General features: G+C 40.1%; 1 protein-coding gene across 10 annotated transcripts in view; it reads right to left on the reverse strand.

Moving 5' to 3' along the window:
* Positions 1–1773: 1773 nt before the first annotated feature.
* LOC124130846 (polypeptide N-acetylgalactosaminyltransferase 5-like) overlaps positions 1774–18029 on the reverse strand; it is a 390720-nt gene continuing 374464 nt past the window's right edge. For all 10 annotated transcript variants that reach the window (XM_046493865.2, XM_046493869.2, XM_046493866.2 and 7 more), the window contains 6 exons: positions 16614–16731; positions 14043–14228; positions 12731–12859; positions 12069–12173; positions 10793–10921; positions 1774–10196 (listed from right to left, as the gene is read on the reverse strand). In XM_046493865.2, the coding sequence (XP_046349821.1) occupies positions 10044–10196; positions 10793–10921; positions 12069–12173; positions 12731–12859; positions 14043–14228; positions 16614–16731 (820 nt within the window). In that variant the 3' untranslated portion in view covers positions 1774–10043. The remainder of the gene's footprint in view (positions 10197–10792; positions 10922–12068; positions 12174–12730; positions 12860–14042; positions 14229–16613; positions 16732–18029) is intronic.

An 18029-nucleotide genomic window follows, 5' to 3' on the forward strand; every position in this document is an offset into this window, starting at 1 on the left:
TCTGAGCCAGGCTCCTCACAGGGGGACAAGCACGATGACCCGGGACCCATTCTGTGCCAGCATCCTCACAGGGAGACAAGCACGACGCCCCGGGGACCCATTCTGAGCCAGCATCCTCACAGGGAGACAAGCATGATGACCCGGGAACCCATTCTGAGCCAGCATCCTTACAGGGAGACAAGCACGATGACCCGGGAACCCATTCTGAGACAGCATCCTCACAGGGAGACAAGCATGATGACCCGGGAACCCATTCTGAGACAGCATCCTCACAGGGAGACAAGCATGATGACCCGGGAACCCATTCTGAGACAGCATCCTCACAGGGAGACAAGCATGATGACCCGGGACCCATTCTGAGACAGCATCCTCACAGGGAGACAAGCACGATGACCCGGGACCCATTCTGAGCCAGGCTCCTCACAGGGGGACAAGCACGATGACCCGGGACCCATTCTGTGCCAGCATCCTCACAGGGAGACAAGCACGACGCCCCGGGGACCCATTCTGAGCCAGCATCCTCACAGGGAGACAAGCATGATGACCCGGGAACCCATTCTGAGCCAGCATCCTTACAGGGAGACAAGCACGATGACCCGGGAACCCATTCTGAGACAGCATCCTCACAGGGAGACAAGCACGACGCCCCAGGGACCCATTCTGAGCCAGCATCCTCACAGGGAGACAAGCATGATGACCCGGGAACCCATTCTGAGCCGGCATCCTCACAGGGAGACAAGCATGATGACCCGGGAACCCATTCTGAGCCAGCATCCTCACAGGGAGACAAGCACGACGCCCCAGGGACCCATTCTGAGCCAGCATCCTCACAGGGAGACAAGCACGATGACTCGGGACCCATTCTGAGCCAGCATCCTCACAGGGACCCATTCTGAGCCAGCATCCTCACAGGGAGACAAGCACGACGCCCCAGGGACCCATTCTGAGCCAGCATCCTCACAGGGAGACAAGCATGATGACCCGGGAACCCATTCTGAGCCGGCATCCTCACAGGGAGACAAGCATGATGACCCGGGAACCCATTCTGAGCCAGCATCCTCACAGGGAGACAAGCACGACGCCCCAGGGACCCATTCTGAGCCAGCATCCTCACAGGGAGACAAGCATGATGACCCGGGAACCCATTCTGAGCCGGCATCCTCACAGGGAGACAAGCATGATGACCCGGGAACCCATTCTGAGCCAGCATCCTCACAGGGAGACAAGCACGACGCCCCAGGGACCCATTCTGAGCCAGCATCCTCACAGGGAGACAAGCACGATGACTCGGGACCCATTCTGAGCCAGCATCCTCACAGGGACCCATTCTGAGCCAGCATCCTCACAGGGAGACAAGCATGACGCCCCAGGGACCCATTCTGAGCCAGCATCCTCACAGGGAGACAAGCACGATGACTCGGGACCCATTCTGAGCCAGCATCCTCACAGGGAGACAAGCACGATGACCCGAGACCCATTCTGAGCCAGCATCCTTACAGGGAGACAAGCACGATGCCGCGGGGATCCATTCTGAGACAGCATCCTCACAGGGAGACAAGCACGACGCCCCGGGGACCCATTCTGAGCCAGCATCCTCACAGGGAGACAAGCACGATGCCGCAGGGATCCATTCTGAGCCAGCATCCTCACAGGGAGACAAGCACGATGACCTGGCGACCCGTTCAACACTAGGTTGTGAACCTACATCCCACAGTATAGTGTTTATCCCAGATGCCCTTGTCCTCATCAACACAGACAACACAACATTCAATGTATCAAAATCACATTTATTTTAAAGGCACTTGATTTTTTTCCCTGTTGAATATATCCCTCAACAGTGATTTGTGATTCCAAGTTGATAATACTATGATACAAAATACTCTCTGAATTGTCTCTCTTCAGTTCTTTACATGGAGCACAATGGCCTCAAACACACACTAGCTTTCTCAAATATACTGGCACCATTTCAAAACTACATCAGCTGGTTCAGAGGACACTGCACTAACCGCCAAGGACGCCATGACTACATACATCCAGTGAAATCCCATTAATCCGGACATTTTCACTGAACAGAATTGTCCAGATTTACTCAAGTCATTGGCATGGAATGTTTTCATTATATACACCTGAAATAAGGTTACGCACCATAAAGTAGCATATTTTTTAAAAACATAAACTGTTAATTTTTCTTAGAAAACATGTTTGTTTACACGGTGTACTATTACTTAAATATAGAAACTGAAATTGATTATCTAATGTGTATTGTAACTGTTCCATAGCAGACGACACATTTACTTGCTTCATCAGCATCATGTGATCGATGTAAATATTCTACCATGAATTAACTATAGTCATATAAAAAAAAAAATTGGGGTGTTCTTTAACTTCCTTTAAGTACATATTGTGACCATTTTAAGAAACTTCTACATATCAGCACATACATCAATGTCACATGGAGATATTTTCAAAAGGTGAATGGGCTTTGACATGTTCCAAGATTATTGCAGTTGTGTGTGAGTGTGAGATACCACACTAGGACAATGTATACCGACTTTGAACCAAAAGATCCTTGTTTCAACCTCTCAAAGCCGAGCACCAGGCAGGGTAACAACAAGTACCATCTATTAACGTCTTTTGGTATGACGTGGCCGGGGTTCGAACCACTGACTGTCTCCAGGCAGGTGTTCCATCCTCCACACCACGGAGGTTGTCTAATGTCCAAAAAGATACAAGGACGTTGAGATGTGAAAATTAAGAATGGGTGATGCTTAACCTTTTTTCAGGTGCATATTCAGCAATGAGTTTCGCTGAATTGTTTTTGTTTGTCATAGGCCAAAGTAAATAATCAAATAATTCAATTGCAACAATGTGCTTCGTCATTTCCAAATTGTTTTGTTTTTTCAACTTTGGTAGGAAGATTGCCCAGTACAGCTGCTACCATTATCTGGAAACAAAGACTAAAGGGAGACAACTCATGGTGTCAGACCTACATCATCCAACATGCTTATTTCAAATCGAACCAATCATTTATCATTCATTCGAATCACTGTACATATTTACAAACATTTCAGCATATATCGCTCACATTTGCCTTAAAGCATTTTCTTCACATTTTTTCAGTGCAAATGATTTCTAAGATATAAATAACGACAATCATATTTTCTTACATGCAACAGTAAATCAATGCTAAGTTCATCAAGACACTGAAATGAATGTTGAATAGTTAAACATTTAATGGTGCCATGCCTAATGTACCTATATACACACGAAGAAAATCACCCATGATTGACATATCCACGATTTTTACAAAAACTACTCAAATTCTGACCCTTGAAAATGCTCTTAATATTAGGGGAGTCGTCTCTTCCTACAAGTTACAATAATTTCATACAAAAATATATCTTAAATAAATATGCACATGACAAGCTTTTGATAAACATTTGAACAATCTCCAGGATTTCAAAATAAACTAAGGTATACCTTTTATCACATAGCTAGTGACAGCTCTTTCCGTATTTCATTATCGGACATAAAATAGTGTAAGTTGTAGTGTCAGTAATAGAGATTAGTGAGTGTGTGAGTTGGGTTTAACGCCGCTTTTAACATTATTCCAGTCATATCGCGGCGTGTCAGCTTAATGTGGGAGGAAAGCTCGAAGTGATGCAGGTTTCAGACGTTTACCACTTCGGTGAAACCCACGAGCTCGGATATGGTGCTGACAAACCTAGAAACATAATCGGGGCGAACCGGGATTCGAACACACAATCATAGGTTTCTGGCGTGCCCATGGGACGCAACTCTGCACAGCGATCGCGGCGCCTTAGATGACTGGGGCACCCGTGCCCCCTAATAGAGATTACTAGCTAAGTGCGTTTCTATATCATGTTTGGAATAACAACTATATCAGCCGAGCCATTGGCAAACTTACAACATATTTTGTTATTCCAAATATATTATATTTACAATATGGAAACACATTCGGTTAATAAAACGCATGAGGTTATAATCACTTTCTCAATCTAATGTCAACTAAATATAATCAAATTTATGACATATTTTCATTCAAACTTTAGAAAAGACCTAAGAATAAAATGTTTGTTAGTCAGTCCATTTGTCAAAAAGTGCCTGATGATTTGGTCTAGTCTTTTCAACAGAATCACTCCACACAGGAAAACCCCTATTTAACTTTGAGCAAGCAAATTGCATCGATGTAAGGAGCTTAAAGAAGTTCCTGCTCGGGTACCTCATTTGCATATTTACGGATCATGATAAAGATTAGCAGATTGGCTTATCGCATCACCACACTATCCATATATGATAAATATATATTAATGACCTGATGTAGTGTTACAATCTGTGTTTGTTCAATATTACAGTAAATTAATCCAAAAGTGAAGAAAATATCTACAAAGATTACATAAAAACCTTTCCTAAAATGACAGATTGAATGCTGTTTCCTTGTACACACTTGGAACATTGCTGGAAGGATACCCTTGTCTACAGGCAATACATAGTACTTTCTGTAGCAATCATGAGCAAAACAACTTGACAGTTTCATTTATTCATGATGAACAGTTCATCATTGACATTTTGTGAAAGATAAAATCAAAATAAGGGATCTGTATCCTGTTCAAAACTTACACAAAATTCTTAATCAGGCCATTGCAAGATGGCATTCTGTATTTACAATAAATAAAGTATTTGAGCTAAAGGTCAAAAAAGTATTTTTAAAAATGCATATATTATGTTTTTTAAAGCGTAAAAATGTAGCAAATCGTGGGTAAATAAGACAGCTCCCTTGTAGAAGTACTTAGCGATGAACTACAAGTTTTTAGAAGAATCAAGAACATTAATAAAAATAAGCACGTTTGGTTTCACACATTTTGGACAATATTTCAGTAATGTCATGGTGTGTCAGCTTGATGTGGGTCTTGCCTTGGACACTTGCCACTCTGGTGACAGCTACGAGCAGGGATTTGGTGCTGACAAACCAAGGATCTAATGTGTAATCAGTACAAATTTGGGATTCGATCCCGTGACAAAGGGATGCAGGAAATTCTGTCACCACCCATGCTCCCTCAATACAAAAATAAACCACTCCAAGTTAATAATCTGTGAGATGTCAATAGTAAGAACCCTGCAACTGACAAGACTTCTGATTTCGTGTAGGAAATGATTACTAGAATACATACTGAAGGTAACGTTATTTGTCACGGTACCATCCCAATTAACGAGGTTACACTTTAGGCTTAAAAAAATACTAGAATTGGTTCTCAGGCAAAGGTTTTCGAAAATATAGTGCAGATGGGCGGTCACTTTTGGTTTTTTTTGTTTTGGGGGGGGGTGTGTGTTCAAACTAGTATGTAACCAAATAAGCACTTATGTAACCAAATAAACAATTGTGTACAATGAACCTGGGAAAGGACCTCCCTACATAAATGTATTCCTTGACGAGTAAAGAACTTGAATACTGTATTTGACTACCAGTGGAATTGGAATATTTATTGATTTTTTAAAAAAAAAGGAAATAAACACAAAAAGTGCAGTGGAGTTTATGATGCAGGCGGTGCCTGAGAACCAAGACTATTATTTTTTAGCCTTATGCATATACTTTACAGTAAGTTATACAGGCAAATTATCATTTTACCCTTGGTCCTGCTAAGTAGATTTGATGATGTTTGTAGTCAGGATGAGAAAGGACTGAATCTGGTGAATGTTCCATTACAAGTGAAAATACTGAAATAATATATTTTACCCAGCATTACATATTCATGAAGAATAAAGAACAAAGCATTTTTGTATACTGACATACGAAATAATCATTTTTGGTTTTTTTAACGCAACACACAGCAGTATCATGATGACTGCCTGACCAGACAATCCAGTGATTGATATTATGAACAACGATCCACATTGTCGGTACGATGACACACAATCAACCAAGTGAATGACCTTTGGACGCCTCTTATGAATAGCATAGGTTGCAGGGGACTTCATGTAACCTGGATTCTACTTAAAGTTGTACACCTCTGAGTGATTAAGTTGGGTTTAACGCCGCTTTTAACAGTATTCCAGTTATATCACAGCATGTCAGCTTAATGTGGGAGGAAAGCCAGAAGTGATGCAGCTCTCAGACGTTTACCACTTTGGTGAAACCCACAAGCACGGGTATGGTGCTGACAAACCTAGAAACATAATCGGGGCGAACCGGGATTCTAACCCAAAATCAGGTTTCTGGCGTGCCCAAGGGACGCAACTCTGCACATAGAATTACGGCGCCTTAGACGACTGGGCCACCCGTGCCCCCTCACCTTTGAAGGTTAGTTAAACAGTCTGTGTAGTAAATGACTGGACAATTAATATACTGCCGACAGAATATGAGAGGACAATCTGGCTATAACACCTAGTAGTATTATTGTCCCGAGTATCCCATTGGTCAGGCAACAATAAATTATTTATAAGTTATCCATTCATATTTTTCAAAAATATCCGGTGCCTGAGAACCAAGACTATTATTTTTTAGCCTTATGCATTTACTTTACAGTAAGTTATACAGGCAAATTATTATTCCGTTTCTGTGCTTCAATATGAGTCAATTAGTAAACCGAAACAAATATTTTCGTCAGAATATCAATACAGGATACAATTAAATAAAGTGATTATTCAATATGGAAATATATAATTAGCAGCGCTTACTGTTTACCAGGTGTTATTACATATATACAAGTTTTACGTAAATAGAGAACCTAGTAATATATATTGTACCTTAAAAACTCAATAAATACATAATATTCGTGACCAGTCAATATGATTGAAAAGCTCATGTGCCAAAGTTTGGGGCAATGAATGTGTGTGTAAATCTTCAAGTCACTGTTATGTCAGAAAACATGTTGCATAAAGCAGAGCTGGGTCATTAAGTTAACACTAATATTGTACAATAAATAACATACACATCGCCTAAACAAAACAACACCCGCACACAGCGACGATCCAGTAACAGAATAAACCTTATTTAACAAAACAATTTGGTCCCGGGGGTCCATATTTCCCAGCAAATTTTATCCCGTGGAATGTAAGTTGATAGGGAAATCCAGGCCGCCATATAGCCATTGCGGGAATGATAACATACTATTTACAACATATATATGATATGCACAAATAATAAATAATTCCACTTTGGCCGATTTATGTCGTATGTAAGTGCACTTGAGTGCATATTACTTCAAAACTTTGATATTTATGCTCATTTGGGGTTAGATAAAGCAGCCGCTGTGCCCAATTGAGCATATATATCACCAAAACGAACGACACATTTTGTAGACTAAAAAAAGCATAGGTCTATTTGTCCAATCTCGTATAAAAGAAAATATATGTTTGCATTTTATACACTAAAATTCAAGCATACTGTCATAAGGTGCATATCTTAGTGTATCTTACTTATCCAGTTTTTTTTCTCGTATTAAGATGACAATTTATAAACATAGAATATGATTTTGAGAGTGAATGGCTGTGAATAATAGCTTGTCTCATCTATCTACAAGCTCTACTACACAATTCAATACCGGTCTGCCTGTCCTGAATGATCGATGAGTATCCTCATTTGGGGCTCAATCATTGAGCAATATGGGACCAGAGGACCAATTCTTTCTCACATTTTGAGAACAGATTACAGGTTTTTTTTTAAAAACCCAAGTCCACCAATATATCAAATGGTCAACCCAAGGACCAGTCAGTTTTTAAAATAGGAGAGACAAACATCAAGCATGGCATGCATAATAAGCTTAGTTGGAGCTTTTAACTAAATACACGACTTGACGTCATGGAATGGCATTTTAGAATAGAAATACTTGTGATATTTTCAAGTTAATCTAAGCAACAGCATGGTCATGAAGTAATATGACCAGTCCATTATCTTATTGAATGACCAATAATTCAGTTATATCGCGATGTGTCTTCAAGGCCTACTGTGATCTGGGTCATGGTTGCATACACGCTGGTAGCAAAGGGAGGCAACTCTTCACACTGTGTGTAGTGCGGCCATATTGTTTTGCAGAAGTTGCCTGCTTTCCCAACTGCCATTACATGTTTTTCCTTTTTTTTGTTTCCCATAACACCTACAATGACCCCCTGGAGATGTACTCTTTTTTCTGTTTATTATTAAGTGTGGATGTGGTTGGGCGTGGGTGGGCGCGGATGGGTGTGGGATGGGTTAGGGATGAGCTCAGAGCTCTATCCTGTTTATGAGTGTGTTTAAGGGAGCACTATCACAGCATACACAGAAGTCAGAACCAACTTCATGTCAACAATTTAGTCCAAACCAGAATCAGAAATATAGCAATGGTTCCTTCAGTCTACCCTCATGTGCCAAATTTTAGCCTGAAATCCTATACTTTCGACATTATTTCATTGCAGCAAAAGCAGATCACCCGATCCTCATATGACTGGCATCGGTTGGGACCAATTCTAACCCAGAATCCCCACAGAGGGCAATGGTTAGTGAGACATGATGCACTTATTGAAAAAAATATGATAAAAAAATGATAAAAAAAATAATATCTTGTCAGCATGTTCAAAAACCATATTGACAGTCATCAATATGCAAAATATCACCCTGTAAGCATGATTTTGAAAATGTCGTAACTTAATGACTTCACATACTGCAATGGATGTTCCTCAATGCACAGAACAATATCTAAATCAGATACACTTATCCTTCACCTTAAAAGAACAGGTCATATATAAAACATTTTCACATGACAAAAACTCCCCAAGTTGCTGAAGCATTCAAACATGAAAAAGGGAAATATTTTAAATCGAATCTAGAAAAACCGTAAAATACTTTTATCCCACATATTTATGATAATGTACATAGAAAAATAGGTAGCAGATGCTCAAACAAGGACATGTGCCATCAAATATAATATTTGATGATAAGACATCCATGTTCTGGGTCTGTAGCTGAGGAGCAGTAGCCCCAACCATGGACTGAAGTATTGTTATGTGTCACCGCTTACTTTTCCCACTGAAATAGGATAGGATAGGATAGAATTTACCCCTCCCTCAAAATTATTTTTTATATATATTTTTACATGTACATATGAAGCATTCCTTTCTTCAGCTGACTGGAATGTGGTTATGATGAAAAAAATATCATTGGATACCCCAAAGCAAACAGTCAATACATACGAAGTCTGGTTATGTAGAATTGTGAATGACTTATCTTGATTATAAACCAAGAATATGTTCACGCGGATCTCAAACAACATGGAATGCAGTGTCATACCAATGTGTTAGTAAAACAAAGGCTATTTGAGAAATTCAGCCACTTCCTTAAGTCAGTGTGATCTCCATGACAGAATCAATAATGTAACAGTCATCTTCTCGGGATGAAAGATTCAGCAGTGGCATGTCAAGTCTGAAAAGGAGATCAGTGAATCACTTTCTAGAAGCCCATCGTGAACGAGGTCAAAGGTCAAGGTCACACCAACAACTAGGTCATGACCTACAAGGCCATGAAGATTGTAAGGTCAAGGTCAAATACTTGAAAGTTGCACCAACAATTCTTGGATATGCCTTCAAAGTCATTACACTTTAAGGTCACGTACCATACGTGAAGGTCAATGTGTAAACACTCATCGTATCAAACTTTGCCCATGCGTAGCTACTTTTTGTCAGGATTTCCAGATTCCATACAATAGACAGTTCCATTAGTATTCGTCTTAATATTTTTATACAAATGTTTTACAAACATTTTGTCCTCTTCCAAGTCCTCTCATTGGCCACAGGTCGTCATCCAATCACACTAATTATACCAACCAGTCACCGATATACATATATATCCATGTTAGGTTATAAATGGGTATCCATACTGTTAAACATTCGGACTATTCTTCATGATGTTCGGAAATGCACATTAGGCAGAGTTATCTGCTCCTGTTCAGCGATGAGGTGAGGAAGTCAGCTTGAAAGTTCTGACCAATCACAGGCGAGATAAGATAAATTAATTGCATAGTGACCGAGGATACATGACTTCAGATGGTGAACTAGGGTTTGTCACGTATAATTCCTGTTGGTGCTTTTCTTTTCCACTGCCAGAGTTGTCTGTCAATGCCAGAACATGGCCGCATCTGTAGCTTCTTGCCGTCTATCGACACCTCGGCACATTTCTGTGTGTTCACGTGTAGAATTGTGTTGTCCTGTAAAATAATCAAAGCATTTGAAGGATGTTGTTTTGTTTGTTGTTTAAAGCTGCACTCAACATTATCATAGCTATCTGACAGCGGTCTGTAAATAATCAAGTTTGGACCAGACAATCCAGTGATTCCCCAATTTGGATACGATGACATGCATCAACCAAGTCAGCAAGCCTGACCACCCAATCCCCTTAGTCGCCGCTTACGACAAGCATGGGTTGCTGAAGACCTATTCTAACAGCAGCATTTGAAGGAATGACAATGAATACCTGCATTTCAAAGGTAATGGAAGTTGATTATGTTCGAGGAGTACTTAAATATTATTTTCCATTTTTTTTTTGTATGGTAAAATGTTTAAGGAGAAATCTCCTGGCTTCAATCTCTTGGTCTCTGCTTCAGCCTTACAAGTGTCAATATTCCAGATCTATCATGTGGTAAAACCTCTCACTCACTCACTCACTCACTCACCCAGCCACTGACTGACTGACTGACTGACTGACTGACTGACTGACTGACTGACTGACTGACTGACTGACTGACTGACTGACTGACTGACTGACTGACTGACTGACTGACTCTACCATGTACATTGTGCTCACCTCTTTATACTGCCACTCCTGGTTGCCCTTCTGGCCGTGGCACGGGTAGATGATGACGTCATCGCCGCCGGAGTAGTCCAAGCAGCCGTCGTCACGTCGTACCTCGCCTCCCTTACTCATCATCCAGTACTGGAACACACATTATCTCATATCATTGACTGCTTCAGATAACCTGCTAGCCCTTCGGCTGACTTGATTTTCAAATACTGTTACCGTATTCAATGTAATAAGCGCCCAGGGCGCTCTCAAAATTAGAAATAGGGGGCTCTTATTAGAATATTATTTTGGTGGAAAAAAACAGAGTTGAAAGATAAATTTTGTGGTTTATGCTGACGGTCTGAACTGTTTATATACGACAGATACATTTTTCCAGAATTTAGTTGCCCATTATTAAGGGTGCATATAAAACACGAGTGCATATTATACACGAATAAATAAGTCTTGTGATCAATCGGAAGGGGTGCTAATTGGGATTGATCACTGGCCAATATATTAGCAAATATCACAGTGGGCGCTTATTACAGCGGGACGCTTATTACGTCGAATACGGTAATCCTTGAATAAGTATGTGGGGTCTGTTTCAGAAGCTTTCTAGAGCCACTGTCTACTTGAGGCCAGAGTTTAATTTTATCAGAGAGGCATTTGCAACATGATATATCTCTCTTTTTATTTAATTGATTTTCCATCAAATGTTTGAGGTGTTTACCTCTTTCATTGTGCCCGTTGGGGTTCATTCAAGTTAGGGGTTTATTCAAGACAGGGGTTTATTCAAGATAGAGGTTAACACAAAGTTGGGGTTAATTTAAAGTAAGGGTTACTTCTTTGCAATCATCTATTCATGGCAAAGGTTCACTCAAGGTAGGGGTTAATTCATGGCAAGGATTTATTTATTGTTATTTACATTATTCTAGGTACAGGTTAATTGAAGGCAGTTAATTACTCAAGGCAGCTAATTACCCAAGACAGGTAATTACTCAAGGTAGGTAATTTTTCAAAGCAGGTAATTACTAAGACAGGTAATTATTCAAGGTAGGTAATTTTTCAAAGCAGGTAATTACTCAAGACAGGTAATTATTCAAGGTAGGTAATTTTTCAAAGCAGGTTATTGCTGACAGGTAATTATCCAAGGTAGGTAATTATTTAAAGCAGATAATTACTAAGACAGGTAATTATTCAAGGTAGGTAATTATTCAAAGCAGGTAATTAATCAAGACAAGTCATTATTCAAGGTAGGGGTTTGTTCAATGGTTTATGGCAATACCCTGCTCGTACTGACCTGGTTGCCACCCTGGTTGTGACAGGGCCACATGTTGACGGCCTTGTGGTAGTTGTGGTGGTCCACGGGGCTGTCAATACACATCGGCTTGGCCTTACTCCTCACCTGAACACACACACACACACGTCAGCAATCAGACAAACAGCACAAAAAATACTGCATATTGTTTACGTCTTACCAACTATGGGGAACTTGAGGAAAGCATTTGAGGCAGTTGTTGCAAACGTTTCAAAATACGATAGTGTACTTCAGAATTGACTTCAATTGTTTTTTCATTTATGGTTGGTTTGTTGTTTAACGCCGCACTCAGCAATATTCCAGCTATATGACAGCGGTCTGTTAATAATTGAGTCTGGACCAGACAATCCAGTTATTGATATCATGAGCATCGATCCAAGCAATTAGGATCAAACCAAGTCAGCGAGCCTGACCACCCGATCCCGTAGGTAGCCTTTTACAACAAGCATAGTTGCCTTTTTCGGCAAGCATGGGTTGCTGAAGACCTATTCTACTCAGAATCTTCACGTGATTATTTATTTATGGAGTTGTGGAGTGTGCATATTGTACAAATACAAGTAGCACAAAAACCTATGTGCACATTACTCTGTATAGATTCGGAACAATATGGATAACATACGGCCTGTGAAGGCTGACAGACTTACCTCCCCTGAAGCCACAGCTTCACCCGGAACAAATAGATCCGGGTAGATATTTTTCACGAACCAATCAAAACTTTTACAGTTCAGCCTTTTCCTTAAAGCTCTCCTTTCTGTGACATCACCAAAATCTCCCTGAAACATGGATGAGGATAATGTAGAGCCCGATACATAATTATAGATCAAGATATCTGCAGTTCCAATATTCCTAAAATGTATAAACAATCACTGCAAAATTTGTTCAAACACAACTTTCAAATTTATATTCAGCATGGTCATACTTATATTTATACCAGAGCAGTTGAATGTTATTTTATGCCGCTGTCAGCAATGTTCCAGCGATATCACAGCAGGCTGCACATAATAAGCCTTGACCAGACAAACCAGTGATTGACATCATGAGCATCATTCCATGCCGTACTGGCCCACTGACATCCAATCAGCCAGGTGAGAAATTGTAATCATCTATTCCTAACTGCTATTATTATCATATTTGTTGTATTAAGCACCATGCCCCAATAAGCATGTTAAGTTTTATTGACATTTGAAATAAGTATGTTTTTACTACTCGATCTCTGACAACAAACTTAACTGATGTGTATGGTTGTAATCGCCCCTTTGTCAAATTTGATATTCCCTGTGCACATGTTATTGTGTTATTGTGAGTTGTTTCTTATAAGCACATATCGAACTGGGGGATCTATTCTCTCTGAATCAATGCTTGTTGTTTGTTTGTTGTTTAACGCTGCACTCAGCAACATTTCAGCTATATGACAGTGGTCTATAAATAATCGAGTCTGGACCAGACAATCCAGTGAGTGATGTCTTGAGCATCTATCCACGCAATTGGGATCAATGACAAGCATCAACCAAGTCAGCGAGCCTGACCACCCGATCCCGTTAGTCGCCTCTTACGACAAGCATAGTCGCCTTTTACGGCAAGCATGGGTTGCTGAAGACCTATTCTACCCCGGATCTTCACAGGTCTATAGTTTACAGCAAGCATGGGTTGCAGAAGACCTATTCTACCCCGGATCTTCACAGGTCCATAGTTACAGCAAGCATGGGTTTGCAGAAGACCTTTTTTACCCCGGATCTTCACAGGTCCATAGTTACAGCAAGCATGGGTTGCTGCAGACCCATTCTACCCGGATCTTCACAGGTCTATAGTTACAGCAAGCATGGGTTGCTGCAGACCCATTCTACCCCAGATCTTCATGGGTCTCGGAATCAATGACATGATGTAAAACAATAAACACAAAAGCAATGTCCCCATTAATGTCAATAAATTATAAACATTCGAACATTTTTTACTCACCAAATCAAAATTAAATCTTTCGTAATAATAATTTTTATATTCATCCATCCACACTTCTGCCAATCTGACAGAGTTCTTCTTCACGACGTTGACACCCGTCTTCCATTTGTACGGACTCCGTTTCCGGAATATATGTCCGACGTGAGAGCAAGGTATGATCTCCAGGGAACCGCCACACATCCAGATCTGGAACACAAGCAGTTGAAAATTAGCAAGTAGACACTTTAAAAATGCATATTTGATTGTTTGTAATATTTGGCAGAATAGCCACACACACAAAATGAAGTCGTTCTGGGTATTTAGGCATGAGATAATCAAACACAACAATGGCGTTGTACGGGTTTGAATCTTATTCTAGGTGTTTAGAGATGGAAATGAGGAGCACAAAACACATCTTTTCTGATTTCGAGTTAGAGCTGAGTTTTCATTTTGGTTCAATTTCCAAGGACATGTCTTAACACAGACCATCTAGTCATCTCAAATTGATTAACATGTTCAGGACCTATCTGTGTGAAATGTATACAAGAATGAAGATTTCCTCCATTTACAAAATAGAATATTTTCACACAATCATAACAGATTTTAATTTGTAAGCGTAGTACACACTATTCAAAATCATCATTAACATCATCACCTTTATCATCATCACCATCCTAATACAACATCCTTTTAAGTGTTCCCTCGCTATTGCGCTGTTCAATATTCCGCTAACTCGGTTATAGCGTGCAGTAAAGCATGGCTCCCAAAATTTGCTAACATTTTTAATAAACTCAAGTTTTTCAGTGACACGATGTTATCATTGATACCATATTCGCTATAACAAGGGCCCCAGGGGTGCTTAGAAAATTGACAAAAAGGTGTACTTGTATACGTACTCTGATCTAAATGAGGAACACTACTTGTATACATACTCTGATCTGACTGAGGAACACTACTTGTATACGTACTCTGATCTGACAGAGGAACACTACTTGTATACGTTCTCTGATCTGTCTGAGGAACACTACTTGTATACGTTCTCTGATCTGACTGAGGAACACTACTTGTATACGTACTCTGATCTGACAGAGGAACACTGCTTGTATACATACTCTGATCTGACTGAGGAACACTACTTGTATACGTACTCTGATCTGACTGAGGAACACTACTTGTATACATACTCTGATCTGACTGAGGAACACTACTTGTATACGTACTCTGATCTGACTGAGGAACACTACTTGTATACATACTCTGATCTGACTGAGGAACACTACTTGTATACGTACTCTGATCTGACAGAGGAACACTACTTGTATACATACTCTGATCTGACTGAGGAACACTACTTGTATACGTACTCTTATCTGACTGAGCAACACTACTTGTATACGTACTCTGATCTGACAGAGGAACACTACTTGTATACGTACTCTGATCTGACTGAGGAACACTACTTGTATGTGTACTCTGATCTGACTGAGGAACACTACTTGTATACATACTCTGATCTGACAGAGGAACACTACTTGTATACGTACTCTGATCTGACAGAGGAACACTACTTGTATACCTACTCTGATCTGACAGAAGAACACTACTTGTATACGTACTCTGATCTGACTGAGGAACACTACTTGTATACGTACTCTGATCTGACAGAGGAACAATACTTGTATACATACTCGGATCTGACAGAGGAACACTACTTGTATACATACTCTGATCTGACAGAGGAACACTACTTGTATACATACTCTGATCTGACTGAGGAACACTACTTGTATACATACTCTGATCTGACAGAGGAACACTACTTGTATACATACTCTGATCTGACTGAGGAACACTACTTGTATACATACTCTGATCTGACAGAGGAACACTACTTGTATACATACTCTGATCTGACAGAGGAACACTACTTGTATACATACTCTGATCTGACTGAGGAACACTACTTGTATACGTACTCTGATCTGACTGTGGAACACTACTTGTATACGTACTCTGATCTGACTGAGGAACACTACTTGTATACGTACTCTGATCTGACTGAGGAACACTACTTGTTTACGTACTCTGATCTGACAGAGGAACACTACTTGTATACGTACTCTGATCTGACTGAGGAACACTACTTGAGGAACACTACTTGTATACGTACTCTGATCTGACTGAGGAACACTACTTGTATACGTACTCTGATCTGACTGAGGAACACTACTTGTTTACGTACTCTGATCTGACAGAGGAACACTACTTGTATACGTACTCTGATCTGACTGAGGAACACTACTTGAGGAACACTACTTGTATACGTACTCTGATCTGACAGAGGAACACTACTTGTTTACGTACTCTGATCTGACAGAGGAACACTACTTGTATACGTACTCTGATCTGACAGAGGAACACTACTTGTATACGTACTCTGATCTGACTGAGGAACACTACTTGTATACGTACTCTGATCTGACTGAGGAACACTACTTGTATACATACTCTGAATGACAGAGGAACACTACTTGTATACATACTCTGAATGACAGAGGAACACTACTTGAGGAACACTACTTGTATACGTACTCTGAATGACAGCTCTAAGTTCTCGCCACCCCATATATCCATGCCAGGATCATATGTGCCAAGATGCTCGAAATACTCCCGGCTGATTGCAAACAACCCTCCAGCCATAGTCGGCGACCTGCAACATCGATGGAGGATTTAAAAAAATGCACAAATATTCAGGGGGAAACGTTATACATGCCAAAATTCAATATTACTCTGTTGATTTGTTTCATTTATTGTTTACGCCACACTCTGCAATATTTCAGTATATGATGGCAGTCTGTAAATATGTGAGTCTGGACCAGACAATCCAGTGATTGGTATTATGAACAACGATCCACATCGTCCGGGTACGATGACACACAATCAACCAAGTCACCGAACCTGACTACCTGATCCAGTTGTCGACACGTACGACAATCACAGGTGGCTGGGTAAGAATTCTAAACAAGAATCAACCGTATAAGGAAAAGGATCCAGTTACTTTTTATTTTAATAGTTAAAAGTCAATTATGAATAAGTAATTAACAAAACATTCATCAAAATATAGTATATTGCTTTTTTATAACTACTCAAGGACAAACAGAAGCATGGCAAATTTCATCAGATTTCATCCATCACAAGGAATCACAGAGAAAACATTTAAACAGTACCACAGATGACAGTTATTATTTATTAAAATGTTGATTAATGATATGTTCTAATGTGTGCATTAAATCTATATATTTGTTCAAGAATAATTCTTAACCTACCACTAAATTGTCAATTTTACATTATAACATTCATCCTTGTTTACCCAGGGTATTAAATCTCCATTCTGTTATGATAAATACCCTTGACCCATTCGCCACCAAATTCTAAAGGCATGATGCTAAAAATAGCCATCCAATCAATTAATCCCCATCAGCGAGAGACATTTTGTGCTAAGTTTGTGATAGGAGGGATGTAGATAGTGACATCACATCAACTTATGATGAGGGAATGGAGTCAGGATATTTATTGCTAGAATAACACAATGGAGACACAAGAGGATAATTGAGGATGAAAGTTCATTCTCTCCCATACCCATCCCCTCAAACACCTCCACCGTAGGCACAGCACACTTTTATAGCAACAGGGTTTTGCAAATTGTGGAAAACAAATCTGTTTTGTCAGTGAAGAGAAAAACTTGACCAGAGGTTCGAGACTAGTAGCTTTTCAATAGGACTATTGTTTTCTTAAATCACCTTTTTTTCATCAATGTAATAATATCATGGGTAACTACCTCGTTCGTTTATTCAAATTGTAGTCAACTATTGTCTTTGTGAAGCTTACCATTGTATCAGTATTTATGGCCAAATGCTACCAAACCATTAAATCTATCTTATGATTGCAAACACTTTTGTGAGTGAGTGAGTGAGTTGGGTCGCAACGCCGCTTTTAACAATATTCCAG

The sequence above is a fragment of the Haliotis rufescens genome, unplaced genomic scaffold, assembly GCF_023055435.1.
Source record: "Haliotis rufescens isolate VD_foot unplaced genomic scaffold, xgHalRufe1.0.p SCAF_10, whole genome shotgun sequence".
NCBI classification, from domain to species: Eukaryota; Metazoa; Mollusca; class Gastropoda; order Lepetellida; family Haliotidae; genus Haliotis; species Haliotis rufescens.